This window comes from Heterodontus francisci, chromosome 12 (genome assembly GCF_036365525.1).
Source record: "Heterodontus francisci isolate sHetFra1 chromosome 12, sHetFra1.hap1, whole genome shotgun sequence".
Taxonomy (NCBI): domain Eukaryota; kingdom Metazoa; phylum Chordata; class Chondrichthyes; order Heterodontiformes; family Heterodontidae; genus Heterodontus; species Heterodontus francisci.
The window spans coordinates 102471226-102492254 of record NC_090382.1 but is presented as its reverse complement, the minus strand read 5'-3'; the positions used below and the strand labels follow the sequence as shown (position 1 = coordinate 102492254).

Below are 21029 nucleotides of genomic sequence, written 5' to 3'. Positions count from 1 at the left end.
TGAAGAGGCCTTTGAATGTGAAAAATAATCGAACGTCACTTGAAGTCTTCATGTGGATTTGATGAAAATAGTCCTTCAGTGGACAGGCATTCAACTCTTTGGCTGCAGCAAGCATTAATCAGTTCTTTGAATGATGAGCACAGCAATACAAATGGTTTCTTGTAAAAGAAGGCTTTTATGCTTAGGGAATTGCCTTGGCTTGTAGCTCCTTATAGAATTTTTGCTGAAAGGAAATAGACAACTTTCTTCTCTTCAGTATACTTCACTGGAAAGTATCTCAGAACTAATTGGTTTTACCCGGTTTCTGCCAGTTCCCCACACAGCCAAGTGGAAACATTACCATGTGACCTCTGTCCTGCTGTTGCCCAGGGTAACACAAATTCAGCTGCGGCACAGTGTCTCCAGAACCTTCTCTTTCTTAAATGTGCACTGCTTTTAATAGTGTCTTAAAGGGACAAACACTGTTTTTAATCCAAGGAGAGAAATAATTACAGGTCTGTGACAGTATCTGTACTTCAATGTTTGGACTGTTATCTGAATGTGCTTGTTCTCTGGTGATTATAGTGTTGCTGTTTTTATTGCAGGTCAGTGTGATCAAAGGAACCCATCTAGGGATACAGCAGATGAGTAAAGCGACAGGAGGTGCAGGAGGAGTGATTGTTAATGTTGCCTCTTTGGCAGGTAATTCAGTAGAGGAACTGTTGTTTATCAGTGAATGCGTGATGTTGTATACTGTGTTCCTTGAGGACAGTATGTTGGAAAACAACCACTTAAAACAAATTACATTTTAAAAGGAAATAAGTTTGTTTTACATAGAATTTACAGCAAAGAAACAGAAATTTATGCTCTACATGGGCCTCCATCCACCCTACTCATCTCACACCAACATCTAGTTTATCTAGATTCCCTTTATATGCTATCAGCCTCAGCCATTCTGTGTGGTAGCACGTTCCACATTCTAACCACTTTATGGGTAAATAAGTTTCTCCTGAGTTCCTTATTGGATTTATTAGTGACTTTCTAATATTATGGCCCCTAGTTTTGGACTGCAGTGCAAGTGGAAAAGTTTTCTTTAAGTCTGTCCTATCATAACCCCTTAATCTATCAAGTTAATTCCGCAGCCACCTTTTTTCTCAAGATAAGAGCCCCAGCCTAGGACTTGAGCCCAAAAATCTAAGCTGACACTCCATTGCAGCATTGAGGGAATGCTGCACTGTCGAGGTACCAGCTTTCAGATGAGGCATTAAAGTAAGGCCCCGTCTGCCCTCGCAGGAAGACATCAAAGTCCACATGGCACTATTTCAAAGAACAGCAGGGAGTTATCCCCCGTGACCTGGCTAATATTTATCCCTCAATCAACATCACTAAAAACAAACAGATTATCTAGTCATTATTACATTGCTGTTTGTGGGATCTTGCTTTGGGATGTTCTGTGATCATGAAAGGTGTTATAGTCGTGAAAGGTGCTATATAAATGCTAGTCTTTTTTTTTCTCCAATAGTAAGAGTGGAGATACAGTGCTGTGTGAACTCCTCCTTTGCATGGATCTGCTCCATTTGGATTGCTTAATGGAGTTCCATAGATTTTTGAAGCAATAAAGCAAATGCACATTGTATTGGTATGCAGTATGCAGTGTGGTTATATAGTGTTGCACAGCATTGGTGTAGCCAGGGCACAGTGTTGGTGCACTGTATTATAAGTGTGCAGAATTATCATAGAATTATAGAACAGTTTAGCACAAAAGGAGGCTTTTTGGCCCATCACATCAGTACCAGATATTTCAAAGAGCAATCCAGTTAGTCTTACTCCCCTCTCACCATATTCCTGCAAATATATCCCAAATTAATTTTCCCCTTCAAATATTTATCCAATTACGTTTTGAAAGCTATCATTAAATCTATATTTCTTTTAATTCATTCATGGAATGTGGGCATCACTGGCTATGCCAGCATTTATTGCCCATCCCTAATTGCCCTTGAGAAGGTGGTGGTGAGCTGCCTTCTTGAACCGCTGTAGTCCATGTGCAGTAGGTACACCCACAGTGCTGTTAGGAAGGGAGTTCCAGGATTTTGACCCAGTGACAGTGAAGGAATGGCGATATAGTTCCAAGTCAGGATGGTGTGTGATTTGGACGGGAACTTGCAGGTGGTGATGTTCCCATGCATCTGCTGCTCTTGTCCTTCGAGGTGATAGAAGTGGCGGGTTTGGAAGGTGCTGTCTAAGGAACCTTGGTGCATCGCTGCAGTGCATCTTGTAGATGGTACACACTGCTGCCACTGTGCGTTGGTGGTGGAGGGCGTGAATGTTTGTGAATGGTGTTCCAATCAAGCGGGCTGCTTTGTTCTGGATGGTGTTGAGCTTCTTGAGTGTTGTTGGAGCTGCACCCATCCAGGCAAGGGGAGTCAGGAGGTGAGTTACTCGCCTCACGATTCCTAGCCTCTGACCTGTTCTTGTAGCCATGGTATTTATATGGCTACTCCAGTTCAATTTCTGGTCAATGGTAGCCCCTAGGATGTTGATAGTGGAGGACTCAGCGATGGTAACGCCATTGAATGTCAAGGGGAGATGGTTAGATTCTCTCTTGTTGGAGATGGTCATTGCCTGGCACTTGTGTGGCGCGAATGTTACTTGCCACTTATCAGCCCAAGCCTGGATATTGTCCAGGTCGTTTTGCATTTCTACATGGACTGCTTCAGTATTTGAGGAGTCGCGAATGGTGCTGAACATTGTGCAATCGTCAGCGAACATCCCCACTTCTGACCTTATGATTGAAGGAAGGTCATTGATGAAGCAGCTGAAGATGGTTGGGCCTAGGACACTACCCTGCAGTGATGTCCTGGAGCTCAGATGATTGACCTCCAAGAACCACAGCCATCTTCCTTTGCGCTAGGTATGACTCCAACCAGCAGAGTGTTTTCCCCCTGATTCCCATTGACTCCAGTTTTGCTAGGGCTCCTTGATGCCATTCTCAGTCAAATGCTGCCTTGATGTCAAGGGCAGTCACTCTCACCTCACCTCTTCAGTTCAGCTCTTTTGTCCATGTTTGAAGCAAGGCTGTAATGAGGTCAGGAGCTGAGTGGCCTTGGCGGAACCCAAACTGAGCGTCACTGAGCAGATTATTGCTAAGCAAGTGCTGCTTGATGGCACTGTTGATGACACCTTCCATCACTTTACTGTTTGAGAGTAGACTGGTGGGATGGTAATTGGCCGGGTTGGACTTATCCTGCTTTTTGTGTACAGGATATACCTGGGAAATTTTCCACATTGCTGGGTAGATACCAGTGATGTAGCTATACTGGAACAGCTTGGCTAGGGGTGCGGTAAGTTCTGGAGCACAGGTCTTCAGTACTATTGCCGGAATATTGTTAGGACCCATCGCCTTTGCAGTATCCAGTGCCTTCAGTTGTTTCTTGATATCACGCGGAGTGAACCGAATTGGCTGAAGACTGGCATCTGTAATGCTGGGGACTTCAGGAGGAGGCTGAGATGGATCATCAACTCGGCACTTCTGGCTGAAGATTGTTGTAAATGCTTCTGCCTTATCTTTCGCACTGATGTGCTGGGCTCCCCCATCATTGAGGATGGGGATATTTATGGAGCCACCTCCTCCAGTTAGTTGTTTAATTGTCCACCACCATTCACGACTGGATGTGGCAGGACTGCAGAGCTATATCCACCACCCTATCAGACAAATCCAAACCATGCATTGCATAAAAGGGTTATTCCTCATGCCACCTTTTTTTTTGCCAATCGTCTTAAATCTGTGCCAGCTGGTTATCAACCCTTCAGCCTTTGGGAAGCCCTGGGTTCTGATGCAAGGTCTTCGACCTGAAAAGTTAACTCTGTTTCTCTCTCCGCAGATGCTGTCAAACCTGATGAATATTTCCAGCACTTTCTGTTTTTATTTTAGATTTTCAGCATCTGTAGTATTTTACTTTCATCCCAGCCTGATCAATCATTCTCCAAGAGTGAGAGTGGAGAGACTTTTCTCCGTGAGCTCCTTCTCTGCATGGGTCTGCTCCTCTATTTGATACAAGTTTAGCATAACTTCCCTACTTTTCAATTCTAACTTTCCCAGGATGCATGTCACCCAGACCAGGTGACTTATCAACTTACTTTCTCGTACCCCCTCTTCATCTATTTTTATCTTATACAGCATCCCGAGAACCTCCTAGTTTACTGTAGCTTTGACAAAGTCCTCTTCCTTGGTAAATATGGATGCAAAGCACTAACATCTGTCATAAGGAAAATGCCAGAATCCATCACTCAGAAGGTAATAGCAGGACATTTAGAAAATCATAATACAATCAGGCAGAGTCAACATGAAAGGGAAATTGTGTTTGACTAATTTATTAGTTCTTTCAGGAAGTAACAAGCATGGTGGATAAAGGGGATCCTGTGGATGTGGTGTACTTGGATTTCTAAAAGGCATTCGATAAGGTGAAACATCGAAGGATACTACATAAAATAAGAGCTCATGGTATAGGGGGTAACATATATTAGCATGAATAGAGGATTGATTAGCTAACAGGCAGCAGAGAGTTGGGATAAATGGGTCATTTTCAGATTTGCAAGCTGTAACTAGTGGAGTGCCACAGGGATCAATGCTGGGGCCTCAACTATTTGCAATCTATATCAATGACATGAAGGGACTGAATGTATGGTTGCTAAATTTGCTGATGACAAAAAGATAGGTGGGAAAGTAAGCTGTCAAGAGGACATAGAGTCTACAAAGGGATTTAGATAGGTTAAGTGAGTGGGCAAAAATTTGGCAGATGGAGTATAAAGTGGGAAAATATGAACTCCACTTTGGTAGGAAAAATAGAAAAGCAGAAAATTATTTGAATGGAGAGAGACTACAGAATTCCTATGGTACAGAGGGAACTGGGTGTCCTGGTATACAGATCGCAAAAAGTTAGTATGCAAGTACAGCAAGTGATTAGGAAGACAAATGGAATGTTGCCACTTATTGCAAGGAGAATCAAGTATAAAAGTAGGGATGTGTTGCTGCATCTGTACGTGGCCTTAGACTGCATCTTGAGTACTGTGTACAGTTTTGGTCTCCTTACCTGAGAAAGAGTATAATTGCATTGGAAGCAGTTCAGACAAGGTTCACTCAACTGATTCCTTGCATGAAGGGGTTATCATATGAGAAAAGTTTGAGCAGGTTGGGCTTTTACTCACTGAGGTTTAGAAGGATAGGAGGTGATCTTATTGAAACATGTAAGATCCTGAGAGGACTTGACAAGATGGGTGCTGAGAGGATGCTTCCCCTCGTGGGGGAGTCTAGAACTAAGGGACACAGTTTAAAAATTAGGCGTCTCCCATTTAAGACTGAGATGAGGTGGAATTTTTTCTCTGAGGGTCGTTAGACTGTGGAATTCTCTTCCCCAGAGAGTAGTGGAGGCTGGGTCATCGAATATATTCAAGGCTGAGTTAGATAGACTTTTGATTGACAAGGGAGTCAAGGGTTGTGAAAGTGGAATTGAGGCCACAATCAGATCAGCCATGACTTTAATGAATAGTGAATCAGCTCGAGGGGCCGAATGGCCTACTCCTGCTCCTAATTCATGTGTTTTTGTGTTCTTGTGTATTTAGTATGTCAGCCATGCCTTCTGTCTCCACCAATAGATCTCCATTTTTGTCCCTAACAAGCCCCACTGCTCCTCTGACATCCCTTTTACTGTTAGTATATCTATAGAAGGCCTTTGGATTCTCTATTATGTTAGTCGTCAATCTATTCTTGTGCTATCTCTTTGTCTATCATGTTTTCTCTTTTATTATTCATTTTTATATTCACCCTGATTCCCCCTTGTATTATCAAGCTGCACTGTATTGCACAGTGTGGATGATTAATTAAGTGAATGGGCAAAACTGGCAAATTAATTTCAATGGAGGCAAATGTGAGGTTATCTACTTTGGAATAAAAGCATAAATTAGGATCATTCCTAAATGGTGAAAAGCTAGAAACGGTGGAGGTCCAAAGAAACTTGGGGTTCTTGTACATAGATCATTAAAATTAGTGCAGGAACTAATCAAAAAGGCTAATGGATTGCTGGCCTTTATATCTAGAGGCCTAGAATACAAGGGTATGGAGTTATTCTACAGCTATACAAAGCCCTGGGTAGACCACACCTGGAATACTGTGTGCAGTTCTGGGAACCACACCTTAGGAAAGATATATTGGTCTTGGAGGAAGTGCAGTGTAGATTTACCAGAATGATACTGGGACTCCAAGAGTTAAATTATGAGGAGAGATTGCAGAAACTAGGGTTGTTTTCCCTGGAATTTAGATTAAGGGGTGATTTGATCAAAGTTTTCAACTTACTAAAGGGAACTGATAGAGTAGACAGAGAAAAACTATTTCCGCTGATTGGAGAGTCTAGGACTAGCGGGTATAGTTTAAAAATTGGAGCCAGACCTATCAGGAGTGAAACCTCCTGGGGGTCACCATTGACTAGAAACTGAACTGGACCAGCCACATAAATACTGCGGCTACAAGAGCATACGAACATATGAACATACAAAATATGTTGAGCCTGCTCCGCCATTCAATAAGTTCATGGCTGATCTATTTGTGTTTCGAATTCCACACTCCCATCTACCCCCAATAACCCTTGATTCCCTTGCCTAACAAGAATCTAGCTACCTCAGCCTTAAAAATATTCAATGACTCTGCCTCCACCAGCTTCTGAGACAGAGAGTTCCAAAGTGGCACAACTCTCTGAGAGAAAAAATGTCTCCTCATCTCTGTCCTAAAAGGGCGACCCTAATTTTAAAACAGTGCCCCCTAGTTCTGGACTCGGCCACAAGAGGAAACATCCTTTCCACAGACACCTTGTCTAGACCGTTCAGGATCTTATAAACTTCAACCAAGTCTCTCCTCACTCTTCTAAACCCCAGTGAAAACGAGCCCAGTCTGTCCAACCTTTCCTCATAAAACAACCCGTTCATTCCAGGTATCAATCTAGTAAACCTCCTCTGAACTGCCTCCAACACATTCACATCCTTCCTTAAATAAGGAGACCAAAACTTCACACAGTATTTGAGATGTGATCTCACCAATGCCCTGTGCAACTGGAGCATAACGTCCTTTCTTTTATTTTCAATTCCTCTCATAATGAAGGATAGCATTCCGTTAGCCTTCTTTATTACCTGCTGTACCTGCATACTAACTTTTTGTGACTCCTGCACTAGAACACTTAGATCCCTCTGCACTTCAGAATTCTGCAGTCCAGAATCCAGCGAATTTTGAAAAATTAACACCGACGCATCTACCACCTCATTCGCCACCTCATTTAAGACCGTAGGATGAAGTCCTTCAGGACCTGGGGAGTTGTCAGCCCGCAGCTCCATTAGTTTGGTCAGTACTGCTTCCCAGGTGATTGTAATTTCACCAAGTTCCTCTCTTCCTTCCGCCTCCTGATTTACAGCTATTGCCGGAATTTTTTTTTGTCAGAGGCAGGGAATTCTGTGGCGCGTAACTCACTTCCAGACTCCCCAATGCTTGTCCACCATCTACAAGGTACAAGACAGGCATGTGATGGAATACTTGCCCCTTGCCTGGATGGGTGCAGATCCAACAACTCTGAAGAAGCTCAACACCATCCAGGACAAAGCAGCCCACTTGATTGGCAGTCCATCCACCACCTTCAACATTCTTTCTTCTTTCTTCTTTCTTCTTTTTTCTTTTTTCTTTTTTCTTTCTTCCCCCCCCCCCCCCCCCCCCGGAGGTGGTTTGTGGAACAGTGCCTGGAGTGGCTATAAAGACCAATTCTAGAGTGACAGACTCTTCCACAGGCGCTGCAGATAAAATTGTTGGGGCTGTTACACAGTTGGCTCTCTCCTTGCACTTCTGTCTTTTTTCCTGCCAACAGCTAAGTGTCTTCGACCCGCCACTCTTTAGCCCCGCCTTTATGGCTGTCCACCAGCTCTGGTGATCACTGGCTACTGACTCCCCCAACTTGTAGTCAGTGTCACAGGACTTCATGTCGTGCTTGCAGACATCTTTAAAGAGGAGACATGGACGGCCGTTGGGTCTGATACCAGTGACGAGCTCGCTGTACAATGTGTCCTTGGGGATCCTGCCATCTTCCATGCGGCTCACATGGCCAAGCCATCTCCAGCGCCACTGGCTCAGGAGGATGTATATGCGGGGGATGTTGGCCACCTCGAGGACTTCTGCGTTGGAGATATGGTCCTGCCACGTGATGCCAAGGATTCGTCGGAGGCAGCGAAGATGGAATGAGTTGAGACGTCGCTCTTGGCTGACATGCGTTGTCCAGGCCTCGCTGCCATAGAGCAAGGTACTGAGGACACAGGCTGGAAACACTTGTAGCTGGCGAAGGGAGAACAGCATGTCAATGGTGGATCTCTCTGCTCGAAAGCCACACTGTGCCTCAGGGTAGACATGCTCAGCCAGCTTCTGGAGTCTGTTTAAAACGACTCGAGCAAAGACTTTCCCCACTATGCTGAGCAGGGATGTTCCACAGTAGTTGTTGCAGTCACTGCGGTCACCCTTGTTCTTATAGAGGGTGATGATATTGGCATCGCGCACGTCCTGTGGTACTGCTCAGCTCAGGCAAAGCAGTTCATGGAGTGCTGAGAGTATAGCAGGCTTGCCACTCTTGATTATTTCAGGGGTAATGCCGTCCTGTCCGGGGGCTTTTCCACTGGCTAGAGAATCAGTGGCATCACTGAGTTCCAATTTTGTTGGCTGTTCGTCCAGCTCGTGCATGACTGGCAGAGACTGGGCTGCATTGAGGGCGGTATCAGTGACAACATTTTCCCTGGAAAACAGTTCTAGGTAGTGCTCCACCCAGCGGTCCATTTGCTTGCGTTGGTCAGTGATCGTTTCCCCTGATTTAGACTTGAGGGGGGTGATCTTCTTGATTGTTGGCCCAAAAGCTGTCTTACTGCGATCACACATTCCTCTGATGTTTCCGGTGTCGGAGGCCAGCTGAATACGACTGCATAGGTGTTGCCAGTAGTCATTTGCACAGCGCCTGGCTGTTCTTTGTGCAGCATTTCTGGCTACTTTAAGTGCTGCGGATGTTAACTCGCTGGGGGCTTTCTTGTAGTTCAACAGTGCAATGCGCTTAGCGGCTATGACAGGTTCCGGCTCTTCGAAGTGAGATTGAAACCAGTCTGCATTCTGCTTCACATGTTTGCCATAGGTGGTCATTGCTGAGTCATAGATGGCGTCACTGATGTGGGCCCACTTGGTCTCTGCATCCCCTGCAGGAGTGTTTTGAAGGGCTTTTTCAAGTGAATTTAGAAACTTATGTAACAGCTGTGGATAAGAAAATCTGTTAGTCTTGATGCGTGGGCAGCCCTTCTGCTTGGAGTGATGTAGCTTCTTTGGTTTGAGTCTAACTTTGCTGCACACCAGGGAGTGGACGGGGTCACAGTCCGCACTGTGGAAGCTGCGTGTTATTTGGACACTGTTTATAGAGGCTTGCCTTGTGACGATGAGGTCCAGCTGGTGCCAACGACGTGATCTAGGGTGTCTCCATGAAACCTGGTGACAGGGTTTAGTATGAAAGAATGAGTTGGTGATGCAGAGGTTGTGATAGGTACACAACTCCAGCAGTCTCTGTCCATTCTCATTCATCCTTCCAATGCCATAGTGCCCGAGGCAGGAGGGCCATGAGTCATGGTCGGCCCCAACCCTGACGTTAAAGTCCCCCAGCAGGAACAAATGTTGGGTATTAGGAATGCTACTCATGATATTATGGAGTTCCTCATAGAACTGGTCTTTAACTTCAGGTGGGGAGCAGAGTGTTGGAGCATAGATGCTGAGTAGGTGTACTGGACCAGAGGCGATGAGCAGTCGGATGGACAGTATGCGTTCCGAGCCATTTGAAGGTGGCTCTATCATGCTGAGCAAAGAGTTTCTGATGGCGAAGCCCACTCCATGCTGTCTTGGTTCTTAAGGATCACTACCCTGCCAGTAGAAGGTGTAGTCTTGCTCTCTGAGAGATTCACTCGCAGAGAGGCATGTCTCCAGAAGTGCTACAACTCATTCCCTTCACATAACATGGTATGATTATGTAGTCCTGTAACAATATCGACATACAATATTGTAGCAATAAAAACAAGAAATGCTGGAACCACTCAGCAGGTCTGGCAGCATCTGTGGAAAGAGAAGCAGAGTTAACGTTTCGGGTCAGTGACCCTTCTTCGGAACTGACAAATATTAGAAAAGTCACAGGTTATAAGTAGGTGAGGTGGGGGTGGGGGTGGGGCAAGAGATAACAAAGGAGGTCGAGATTGGACCAGGCCACATAGCTGACCAAAAAGTCACGGAGCAAAGGCAAACAATATGTTAATGGTGTGTTGAAAGACAAAGCATGAGTACAGATTAGGTGTAAATACACTGAATCTTGAACAGCAGCAAGTGCAAACCTGAAACAAAACAGTGGGTAAGCAAACTGAACAAACTAAGATGAAATGAAATAAATGCAAAAAAAAATTGTAAAAAATGTGAAAAAGAATGTTAAAAAAAAAAGGAAGAAAAAATAACTAAAAATGAAAGTAAAATGGGGGGCTGTCATGCTCTGAAATTATTGAACTCAATGTTCAGTCCGGCAGGCTGTAGTGTGCCTAATCGGTAAATGAGATGTTGTTCCTTGAGCTTGCGTTGATGTTCACTGGAACACTGCAGCAATCCCAGGACAGAGATGTGAGCATGAGAGCAGGGGGGAGTGTTGAAATGGTAAGCAACCGGAAGCTCAGGGTCCTGCTTGCGGACTGAGCGAAGATGTTCCGCAAAGCGGTCACCCAGTCTGCGCTTAGTCTCCCCAATGTAGAGGAGACCACACTGTGAGCAGCGAATACAGTATACTACATTGAAAGAAGTACAAGTAAATCGCTGCTTCACCTGAAAGGAGTGTTTGGGGCCTGGGATAGTGAGGAGAGAGGAGGTAAATGGGCAGGTATTACACCTCCTGCGATTGCAGGGGAAGGCGCCATGGGACGGGGACGAGGTGGTGGGGGTAATGGAGGAGTGGACCAGAGTGTCGCGGAGGGAACGATCCCTTCGGAATGCTGACAGGGGAAGGGAGGGGAAGATGCGACTGGTAGTGGCATCACGCTGGAGGTGGCGGAAATGGCGGAGGATGATCCTTTGGATATGGAGGCTGATGGGGTGAAAAGTGAGGACAAGGGGAACCCTGTCACGGTTCTGGGAGGGAGGGGAAGGGGTGAGGGTAGAGGTGAGGGGAATGGGCCGGACACGGTTGAGGGCCCTGTCAACCACAGTGGGGGGAAATCCTCGGTTGAGGAAAAAGGAGGTCATATCAGAAGCACCGTCATGGAAGGTAGCATCATCAGAGCAGATGTGTCGGAGACGGAGAAACTGGGAGAATGGAATGGAGTCCTTGCAGGAGGTAGGGTGTGAAGAAGTGTAGTCGAGGTAGCTGTGGGAGTCGGTGGGCTTATAATGGATATTAGTAGACAACCTATCCCCAGAGATGGAGACAGAGAAGTCGAGGAAGGGAAGGGAAGTGTCAGAGATGGACCATGTAAAGGTGAGAGAAGGGTGGAAATTGGAAGCAAAGTTGATAAAGTTTTCCAGTTCGGGGCGGGAGCAGGAAACGGCACCAATACAGTCATCAATGTACCGGAAAAAGAGTTGGGGGAGGGGGCCTGAGTAGGACTGGAACAAAGAATGCTCGACATATCCCACAAAAAGGCAGGCATAACTCGGACCCATGCGGGTACCCATAGCGACACCTTTTACTTGAAGGAAGTGCGTGGAGTTGAAGGAGAAGTTGTTCAATGTGAGAACAAGTTCAGCCAGGCGGAGGAGGGTGGTGGTGGATGGGGACTGGTCGGGCCTCTGTTCCAGGAAGAAGCGGAGAGCCCTCAAACCATCCTGGTGGGGGATGGAGGTGTAGTGCGATTGGACGTCCATAGTGAAGAGGAGGCGGTTGGGACCATGAAACTGGAAATTGTCAAAATGACGTATGGCGTCAGAAGAGTCACGGATGTAGGTGGGAAGAGACTGGACCAGCGGAGAAAAGTTAGAGTCCAGATAGGAAGAAATAAGTTCAGTGGGGCAGGAGCAGGCTGACACAATGGGTCTGCCAGGACAGTCCCGTTTGTGGATTTTGGGAAGGAGGTAGAAGCGGGCTGTCCGGGGTTGTGGGACTATGAGGTTGGAAGCTGTCGAGGGAAGATCTCCAGAGGAGATGAGGTCAGTGACAGTCCTTTGGACGGTGGCTTGATGTTCGGTGGTGGGGTCATGGTCCAGAGGGAGGTCGGAAGAAGTGTCCGTGAGTTGGCGTTGAGCTTCTGCAAGGTAGAGGTCGGTACGCCATACAACAACAGCACCACCCTTGTCTGCAGGTTTGATGACCATGTCGGGGTTAGACCTGAGAGAACGGAGTGCCTCAAGTTCAGAGGGGGACAGGTTAGAGTGAGTGAGGGGGGCAGAGAAATTGAGATGACCAATGTCTCGCCGACAGTTTTCAATGAAGAGATCAAGAGCGGGTAAGAGGCCAGGGGGAGGGGTCCAGGTAGAGGGAGAATGCTGGAGGCGGGTGAATGGGTCTGCTGGTCGGGGGGAGGACTCCTGGTCAAAGAAGTGAGCCCGGAGGCGGAGGCGACGGAAGAAGAGCTCAACGTCATGCCGAGCACGAAATTCATTGAGGTGGGGGCGTAAGGGGATAAAACTGAGTCCTTTGCTGAGTACAGAACGCTCAGCATCAGAGAGGGGGAGGTCAGAGGGTATAGTGAATACACGGCAAGGGGTCAGATCAGAAGGGGTGGGGTCAAAGGGAAGTGAAGCGGAAGGAGGATCTGGAGGGGCATTAGTCCCCATCAGCTGCTGGAGCTTGCGTTCCTTAACACCTGAAAGGAAGAAAAAAAGTTTTTTGTTAATGCGTCGGATGAGACGAAAGATGAAATGAAATTGCGGAGTAGAACAGCTTTGAGATGAGGTGAGGCGGTGCTGCTGGAGAGAGAGGTCCAGTGTATGCATGTGGCGGCGCATAGCACTGAGTGTGGATCTCAGGATGCGGCGAGAGTAGCAGTCCGAGGAACGTTGTATTTCTCGGAGATACCTGTGATCCTGGGTGGTTTCAAAGCATGATGGGTGAAACTGCAGTTGGAATCCATTTGGAATCAGTCGGAGCCGGAGACAGTCACTGAGGAAGGAGATGTGGCTGTGAAAACGAGTTTTGGTAGATACCTTATCAAACACCAGGAGGGAAATAGAAAGCTTTTATTTTAGTGTTTAATTCACTGCCACTTCTCTTCCAGGAATGCCTACCTTGAAGAAGTTCTGCTCTTCTCTCCGACGGGATTTTCGATAACCTGTGATTTGTCAGTTCCGAAGAAGGGTCACTGACCCGAAACGTTAACTCTGCTTCTCTTTTCACAGATGCTGCCAGACCTGCTGAGTGGTTCCAGCATTTCTTGTTTTTATTTCAGATTTCCAGCATCCGCAGTATTTTGCTTTTACAATATTGTAGCATTGGGTTCATGTGGAAAAGATAGTATAAATAATAATTCTGAAACAAACAAAAGGAAAGTTCTTTAGGAATTACAGGTAAAGGGAAAGCTAAAAGATGTAATGTGGTTAAATCAGGAGAGAGAAATAAAAATGTTTTTTTGTAGGATGTGTGTGAGTAAAAGATTCAAGCAGTAGAACAGGTTAGGGTGTGTAGTCCAATTAAGCATTCTTTATACAAATGCATGGAATATAAGGGAAAAAATTGAATGAATTGCAAGCGCAAGCTCAACTTGGAGGATATGACATGGTAGCCATAACTGATTCATACCTGCAAGACGGTCAGCACTGGGAAAGAAATAGTTACATAGAATATGCAGCACAGAGGCATGCCATTCAGCCCCACCACTCTATGCTGGTGTATATGCTCCACTCAAGCCTCTCATCCTTTCTCATCTAATATTGTCAACATGACCCTCAATTCCCTTCTCCCTCATATGCTTCCCTTTAAATGCACCTATACTATTCGCCTTGACTACTTCATGGGGTAGTGAGTTCCATATTCTTACCACTCTCTGGGCAAAGAGGTGTCTCCTGAATTCCCTATTGGATTTATTGGTAACTATCTTTTATTGATGGCCTCCAGTTTTGTCTTCACCACAAGTGGAAACTTGTTTTATTCTTCCATGGGATGTGAGGATCACTGGCAAGGCCAGCATTTTTTCGCCCATCCCTAATTGCCCTTGACAACTGAGTGATTTGCTAGGCCATTTCAGAGAGCAGTTAACGTAGCTGTGGGACTGGAGTCAGATGTAGGCCAGACCAGGTATTACTGAGATTTTTATTAATTAACTGAATGTGTTAATTAATTGAATTTAAATTTCACCAGCTGCCATGGTGGGATTTGAACCCTTGCACCCAGGGCATTAGCCTGGGCTTCTGGATTACTAGTCCAGTGACATAACCACTACGCCACGTTCTGCCCCTGTGTCTACACTACCAAGACTTTTTCATAATTTAAAATACTTCTATTAGGTGAGCCCTCAGCCTTCTGTTATCAAGAGAAAAGAGATCCAGCTCATTCATTATTGCTCCAAAAATATATTTCATGCATAAAATTTGTAAAAGTACATTACATAACACTTCAAATTTGTCATTACATAAAGTGCAATACAGATCAGTTTCTTTCAATATAGTACATGAGGTGCCTCATTACACTTACCATTCATTACAGGTTATATTTACAGTGTACATTTGTATGTCATGTCAAACATTCTCTGGTATGAAGGGCGGCACAGTGGCGCAGTGGTTAGCACCGCAGCCTCACAGCTCCAGCGACCCGGGTTCAATTCTGGGTACTGCCTGTGTGGAGTTTGCAAGTTCTCCCTGTGTCTGCGTGGGTTTCCTCCGGGTGCTCCGGTTTCCTCCCACATGCCAAAAACTTGCAGGTTGTTAAGTAAGTTGGCCATTATAAATTGTCCCTAGTATAGGTAGGTGGTAGGGAAGTATAGGGATAGGTGGGGATGTGGTACGAATATGGGATTAGTGTAGGATTAGTATAAATGGGTGGTTGATGGTCGGCACAGACTCGGTGGGCCGAAGGGCCTGTTTCAGTGCTGTATCTCTAAGCTAAAAAAAAATATACACCACAGGGGTTTTACACAGTTTCCAGCCCTCGGTATACTATGGCTGGAGAGCCTTTGACAGTGACCTTTCCCCAGTGAGCCTTTGCGGTGGACACCCCAAGCTTAGAGTGTCCCTCAGCAGGTAGTCCTGGAATGTGCCAGTCTGCAGCATTCGGTCAAGGACAGCTCTTTGCACTGTAAGACCAACAGGTTTCAGGCAGACCAAAGAGCAGCAGTTGATGTTTATCTTGGTGTGTGTCCCTGGGAACAGCCGTAGAGCACTGAGTTGTGTGTTACGGAGCTGCTCGGGATGAACCTTGACAAAAGCCACTGCATCTCTTTTCAGACCAGCCCATTCATCGGGCTGTATTTTGTTGGGTTCTGTGGCGGGGTGGGGGTGGGGGGCCTGAAGATGGCTCCGGAAGAGGCCCACCATGGACCTCGACGCCGTGAGAGTCCGGCCCGATCCACCTGCCGGTGGCAAGGCTCCGTTGTGGCCCCACCGCCCCCCCCCCCCCCCCCCCGCCACTGGGTGACGTGACTGCAACTAAAATATTCCAATCAATAGAATGAATACATTTAAATAGATGTACCTGCGACCTTGTAGGCCCACTGCAATCGTCGGCACACCAGCTGGCGCTCCCACGTCTTCAAATCCCCGTCTGGGGAAACGCAGCACCACACTAGTGGGGAGGGAGGGGAATTAGGTATGATTTTCAGTGCGGGGGTGGGGGGACGGGGGTCAAATAAACATAATGGTTGTCAGGAATGGTGGGAAGGAAACTTTGTGAAGTTTGTGGGTGTGGGGGGGGGGGGGTAAAGGTCAGATGTGTTTTGCGGGGGAAAGGGCAAATAGCTACTGTAATTGTTATAGGATGTGGGAAAGGGGCATTATAAATTTAATTTTGGGGGGGGATTTTCTTTAAAAATGTAAATATGCTGACAGGGCTGGCTGCCCTTTAGAAATGGTGTCAGTGCCAGTGATGGACAGTTCTTCCCCCTCCATGTCATTGCGGGGGTAGGGCGGGCTGCCCCGGCCATTTAAATGAGCCGCTGCGTGGCTCTTTGGCGTGCAGCCTGCGTGGGCGGTCCACCATTTTTTGAGCTCGCAGCCGAATCCAGCCCATCCATTTCTGACCGACAGAACCTTGCCCTTCTGTTGTTATCCATGTAAATATTTGTTTTTACCCTCTCCAGTGCCTCTGTGTCCTTTTTTATAATATGGAGACCAGAGCTATTCACAGTACTCCAGGTGAGGTTTAACCAAGGTTTGATGCAAGTTTAGCAGAACTTCTTTACTTTTCAATTCTACCCCTAGTGCTTGGTTTGCTTTTTTATGCCTTACTAAGTGTGTTGCAACTTTAGGTGATTTGTGTATTTGTACTCCCAGATCCCTTTGTTCCTCTACTGCATTTGGATTTTATTTTACAAGTAATATGTGATCTCCTCATTTTTCTTACCAAAATATAATATGTTGAAATTCATTTGCCAATTAGATGCCCATTCTACAAGGTTGTTATGTCTTCTTGTAATTTGTTGCAGTCCTCCTCAACGTTGACTATCCCTCCCAATTTGGAGTCATTAACAAAGTTAGAAATTGTGCTTATGATTCCAAAGTTAGAAAATTAGAAATTGTGAACGACAGTGGTTCCAGGTTATAAAATCTACACAAAGGACAGGGAAACTGCTAGAGGGCGAGGAGTGGCCATAAGATCAGAGGTAAGCAGATAGTGGAGATTTTAGTAGAATTAAGAATTCAAGAAGGATTTTTGACTGCAGTGTAGGTTGTGTATAGGCCTTCTGGTAGCAACTGTGTGAGATGATACATCTGGGCGCGTTGGGACAGTGAGAGGGAAAGCCTGGGTGTGTCCGGATGGTGAGATGGAACACCAGGGTGTGTCCGGATGGTGAGATGGAACACCTGGGTGTGTCCATATGGTGAGATGGAACACCTGGGTGTGTCCGGATGGTGAGATGGAACACCAGGCTGTGTCCGGATGGTGAGATGGAACACCAGGCTGTGTCCGGGTGGTGAGATGGAACACCAGGGTGTGTCCGGGTGGTGAGATGAATCACCAGGCTGTGTCCGGATGGTGAGATGGAACACCAGGGTGTGTCCGGGTGGTGAGATGGAACACCAGGGTGTGTCCGGGTGGTGAGATGAATCACCAGGCTGTGTCCGGATGGTGAGATGGAACACCAGGCTGTGTCCGGGTGGTGAGATGGAACACCAGGCTGTGTCCGGGTGGTGAGATGGAACACCAGGGTGTGTCCGGGTGGTGAGATGGAACACCAGGGTGTGTCCGGGTGGTGAGATGGAACACCAGGGTGTGTCCGGGTGGTGAGATGGAACACCAGGCTGTGTCCGGATGGTGAGATGGAACACCAGGCTGTGTCCGGATGGTGAGATGGAACACCTGGGTGTGTCCGAATGGTGAGATGGAACACCTGGGTGTGTCCAGATGGTGAGATGGAACACTAGGATTTGTCCAGACAGTGGATGGGAATGTCAGACCACATTCAAAAAGTGAGAGGGAATGCCAGGGAGACTCTGAACTAGGGAAGGAACGCCTGGGCATGTATGGAATTGGAGATGGAATGCCAGAGTGTGTCTGGATGCTGTGATGGAATGCCAGTATGTGTCCAGATCGGAGTGACCCAAATGGTGAGATGCAACACCAGGGCATGCCCAGACGGAAGGTGAGAGCGAGGGAATAGAGAAGGTACTGGAGCAACCTGTTTAGGAAATCAGTTCACAGACTGTGGAATAGCACAGAGGGTATTTCCATGGGACAGCTTGAGTTGTGAGCCACAGGTTCCTGAGGGAGGATTCCAACCGATCGGGGATAAGATCCGGTGGGGAATTCTCCAAACTATCAAACCTCTTCAATACACCTGGCCGAGTCAGGGATGAGCGCAACCTTCAACACCTGTCAGTGGTCTGCGTCTGTGCCCAGTGCTCGCCGTCCCTTTGTACTGAGCAACTCAGAATGTTGTTTGTGTTTCCACAGTGACGGACAGTAGTTGTGGGAGCCACCCGAATTGTTCTGATTTATTGTGTATGTGTGATATCCATTCTGAAAAAGGGAGATGGGAGACAGCTAAACTGGGTAATGACAGGACAGTTAGTTTAATGCCTATGGCTGGCAAAACTTTAAGGCTGCAAAATTAGCCTTCATGGGCAGATGCTGGGTCAAAAAGGCAAGGCTTTTGAGGGACCTCAGACAGCATTTTACTTCACTCATGAAATAAACTCCAGTGCTGGGGTCCCTTTAAGGTTGGGGATCCCATCTCATAGAGCTGCTGGCCAATCAGATGGCCGACAGTTCCACTGGAAGTGGTGGCCACTGTTAGTACTGCAGGACCAGGAGCAGCGCTGGACTGCAGACTGCAGGTAAGTGGGGGCAGGCTGGGTGGGGGGTAGGGGGGTTGTTGAAAGTAGGGGTGGGTGGTGGCAAAGGGATGGCCTTTTCTGCCAGGGAGCCTTCCAGCCCGCCTAGTCTTACTGGGCAGCTGCCCGTGAGGCAGAGGGCTCCCCCCCACCTCCCCCCCCACCACTGGGAAAATGGCAGCGGCGGTGGGATGAGGCCTTAAGTGGCCATTAATTGAGTAAATTGAATGGCTTTCGGAAGGTGATGGGCACTCCACAACCCCCCCACCCTCTGCCTTCCCTTGCAATTTTATGGCCCTCCAAGCCACCCTACCTGTCCCTGGAGGGCAGATAAAATACAGCTCTATAGTGCCACTGGTATCAGCGCTGTGGGGATCCTAGAGTCCTGAAAATGGCAGCCAATCACTTCTGACCACTTCTGGTCTGGCCCCTGAGCGTGCCATGCTTGGAAGAGCACTAGCGCGAGCATGCTGTATGTGCGCTTGCTGGAAGCAAGCCGAATAGGCAGATTGGGACACCTCTCAACATCTAATGCTGATTTGGTGCCCAATCTGCCATTTTTGGTCTTCGAGGTCCTGTTAGCACCCTCTCTGAGCATGCTCTGAAATAAAAGACACCACAAAAAATGTTCCATGATAACTTCATCGAACAACACTTACAATAATACATACAAAACGGAATGATTTATTCTTGTACCTTCCTTTAGTACCTGTCTTGCCTTTGACCTAGTGCTCCTATGCAGTGCTACCTCTGTGGCTGTAGCATAGCTGGTGGAAGGCGCTGACTTTCAGTGGTGGAGACTGCAGATGGCCTTACAGCATGACTTTGAGCAGCTCGTTGAGGGCCCCTTGAGGGCCTGGTTTCGAACTTCACCACCTCGAGTACTGGTGGAGTGACAGTGTTGGGGTTAGGCACACGAGTGCTCTCCTCCTGAGAGAGGGCAGCAGGCTTGTACTGCATGGAGCTACTGCCCTCACTCGGGGCAGCACCTCAACAATCCTCATACTCTGCTGGAGGACAGCTTGCTGGACTGCTGTGAGAGCCTGCAAGCCCCTTTGAGCACTGGTATCTGCAGCCATGATAACAGCAATCTGAGCCTGCATGGCACCAATTTGGGCTTGTATGTCAACAAGTATGGATCTCATGACCTCAGTCTGAGCTTCCACTGCAGCACTGAGATGTTGGGTAGCTTCTGCCTGAGCTGCAATGGAAGCTGTGACATTGGCATCAGACGCTGCGCCATGGCTGGGTCTGCACGTGCTGTCATGGAGTTGGTTACCACTTTCACTCATTGTCCGTAAGTAAGAGGTGATACATTTTGGAAAAGCAGTAATTATACTTTCAAAGCCAAAATGTAATGAAACCTCAGTTAGATATTGTGTGTAGTGTTGAGCTCCACACAATAGGAAGGATGTCAAGGTTTTACAGAGGGAACAGCACAGATGCACTGGGAATTTGCCTGGTTTAAAGAAATTGAGGGTTTTTAATTAGAACAATGCAGATTCCAGGCAATGTGATAGAAATGTTTAAAATTATGAAAGGATGGGCCTGGGTAGATTGACACAGACTGTTTACAGTAGTTGGGAGAGGGGAGAGATACAAGATGAAATGGATGCGATTTGGAAGAGAGAGCAGGGGCAAACTCTTCACACAGGGAGTGCGGTAGTGGGATTCACTTCCAGGGTTAGTGGTTGAGGCAGAAACTGCCAATATTGAAACTTAGATTGGAGAGATGAAGGAAAAGGGGTCGAGAAAATATGGGGAGTGATGGGACTGAATTGACAATGCGTTGCTCCTGCTGCGGTTGTAACAATAGTCACATGTTTCTATCTGATGGAGTGTTTGTCGTTTTCTCTCCACTATCCCATGGTGAACAGGTTTGCTTCCCTTTTTCCTTGGACCGGTTTATGCAGCCTCCAAGCACGGAGTGGTGGGATTCACTACATCACTGGCTGTGAGTCTTGTATCATATTGCATTGAATAATGGTTTCCTGTATAATTAGTGCTGTGTGTGTTAATTCTGTAGAACAAGACAAGAGATAGGAGCATGAATAGACCATATGGCCCCTCAAACCTGTTCCATTATTCAATAAGATCATAGTTGAACTTCTACCTCAACTCAACTTTCTTGCCCTATCCCCATATCTCTTCATTCCCTTAGTGCACAAAAATCTATTGATCTCTGTCTTGAATATATTCATTGACTGAATATCCACAGCTATCTGAGCGAATTACAAAGATTTACAATCCACTAAATGAAGAAGTTTCTCCTCATCTCAGTTCCAAATGGCCAACTGTTTATGCTGAGTCTATGATGCCTAGTTCTAAGCTCTCCAGCTAGGGCAAACAGTCTCTCAGCATCTACCCTGTCACGTGCTCTAAAAATGTTCTACATTTCAATGAGATTGCCTCTCATTCTTCTAAATGCCAGAGAATACAGGCGCATTCTACTCAATCACTCTCATCCTAGGACTCAATTTAGTGAATCTTCATTGTGCCCCCTCTAAGTTAAATATATCCTTTCTTAGGGAAGGAGACCAAAACACTGTACAGTACT

At 46.7% G+C, this 21029-nt stretch overlaps 1 protein-coding gene across 1 annotated transcript in view; it reads left to right on the top strand.

Annotated features, from left to right (window-relative positions):
* The window catches only part of LOC137376023 (15-hydroxyprostaglandin dehydrogenase [NAD(+)]-like), a 49620-nt gene that overhangs the window by 21101 nt on the left and 7490 nt on the right, over window positions 1–21029 (top strand). The window contains exons 4-5 of the mRNA XM_068043966.1: window positions 585–681; window positions 20350–20426. Of these exons, the coding sequence (XP_067900067.1) occupies window positions 585–681; window positions 20350–20426 (174 nt within the window). The remainder of the gene's footprint in view (window positions 1–584; window positions 682–20349; window positions 20427–21029) is intronic.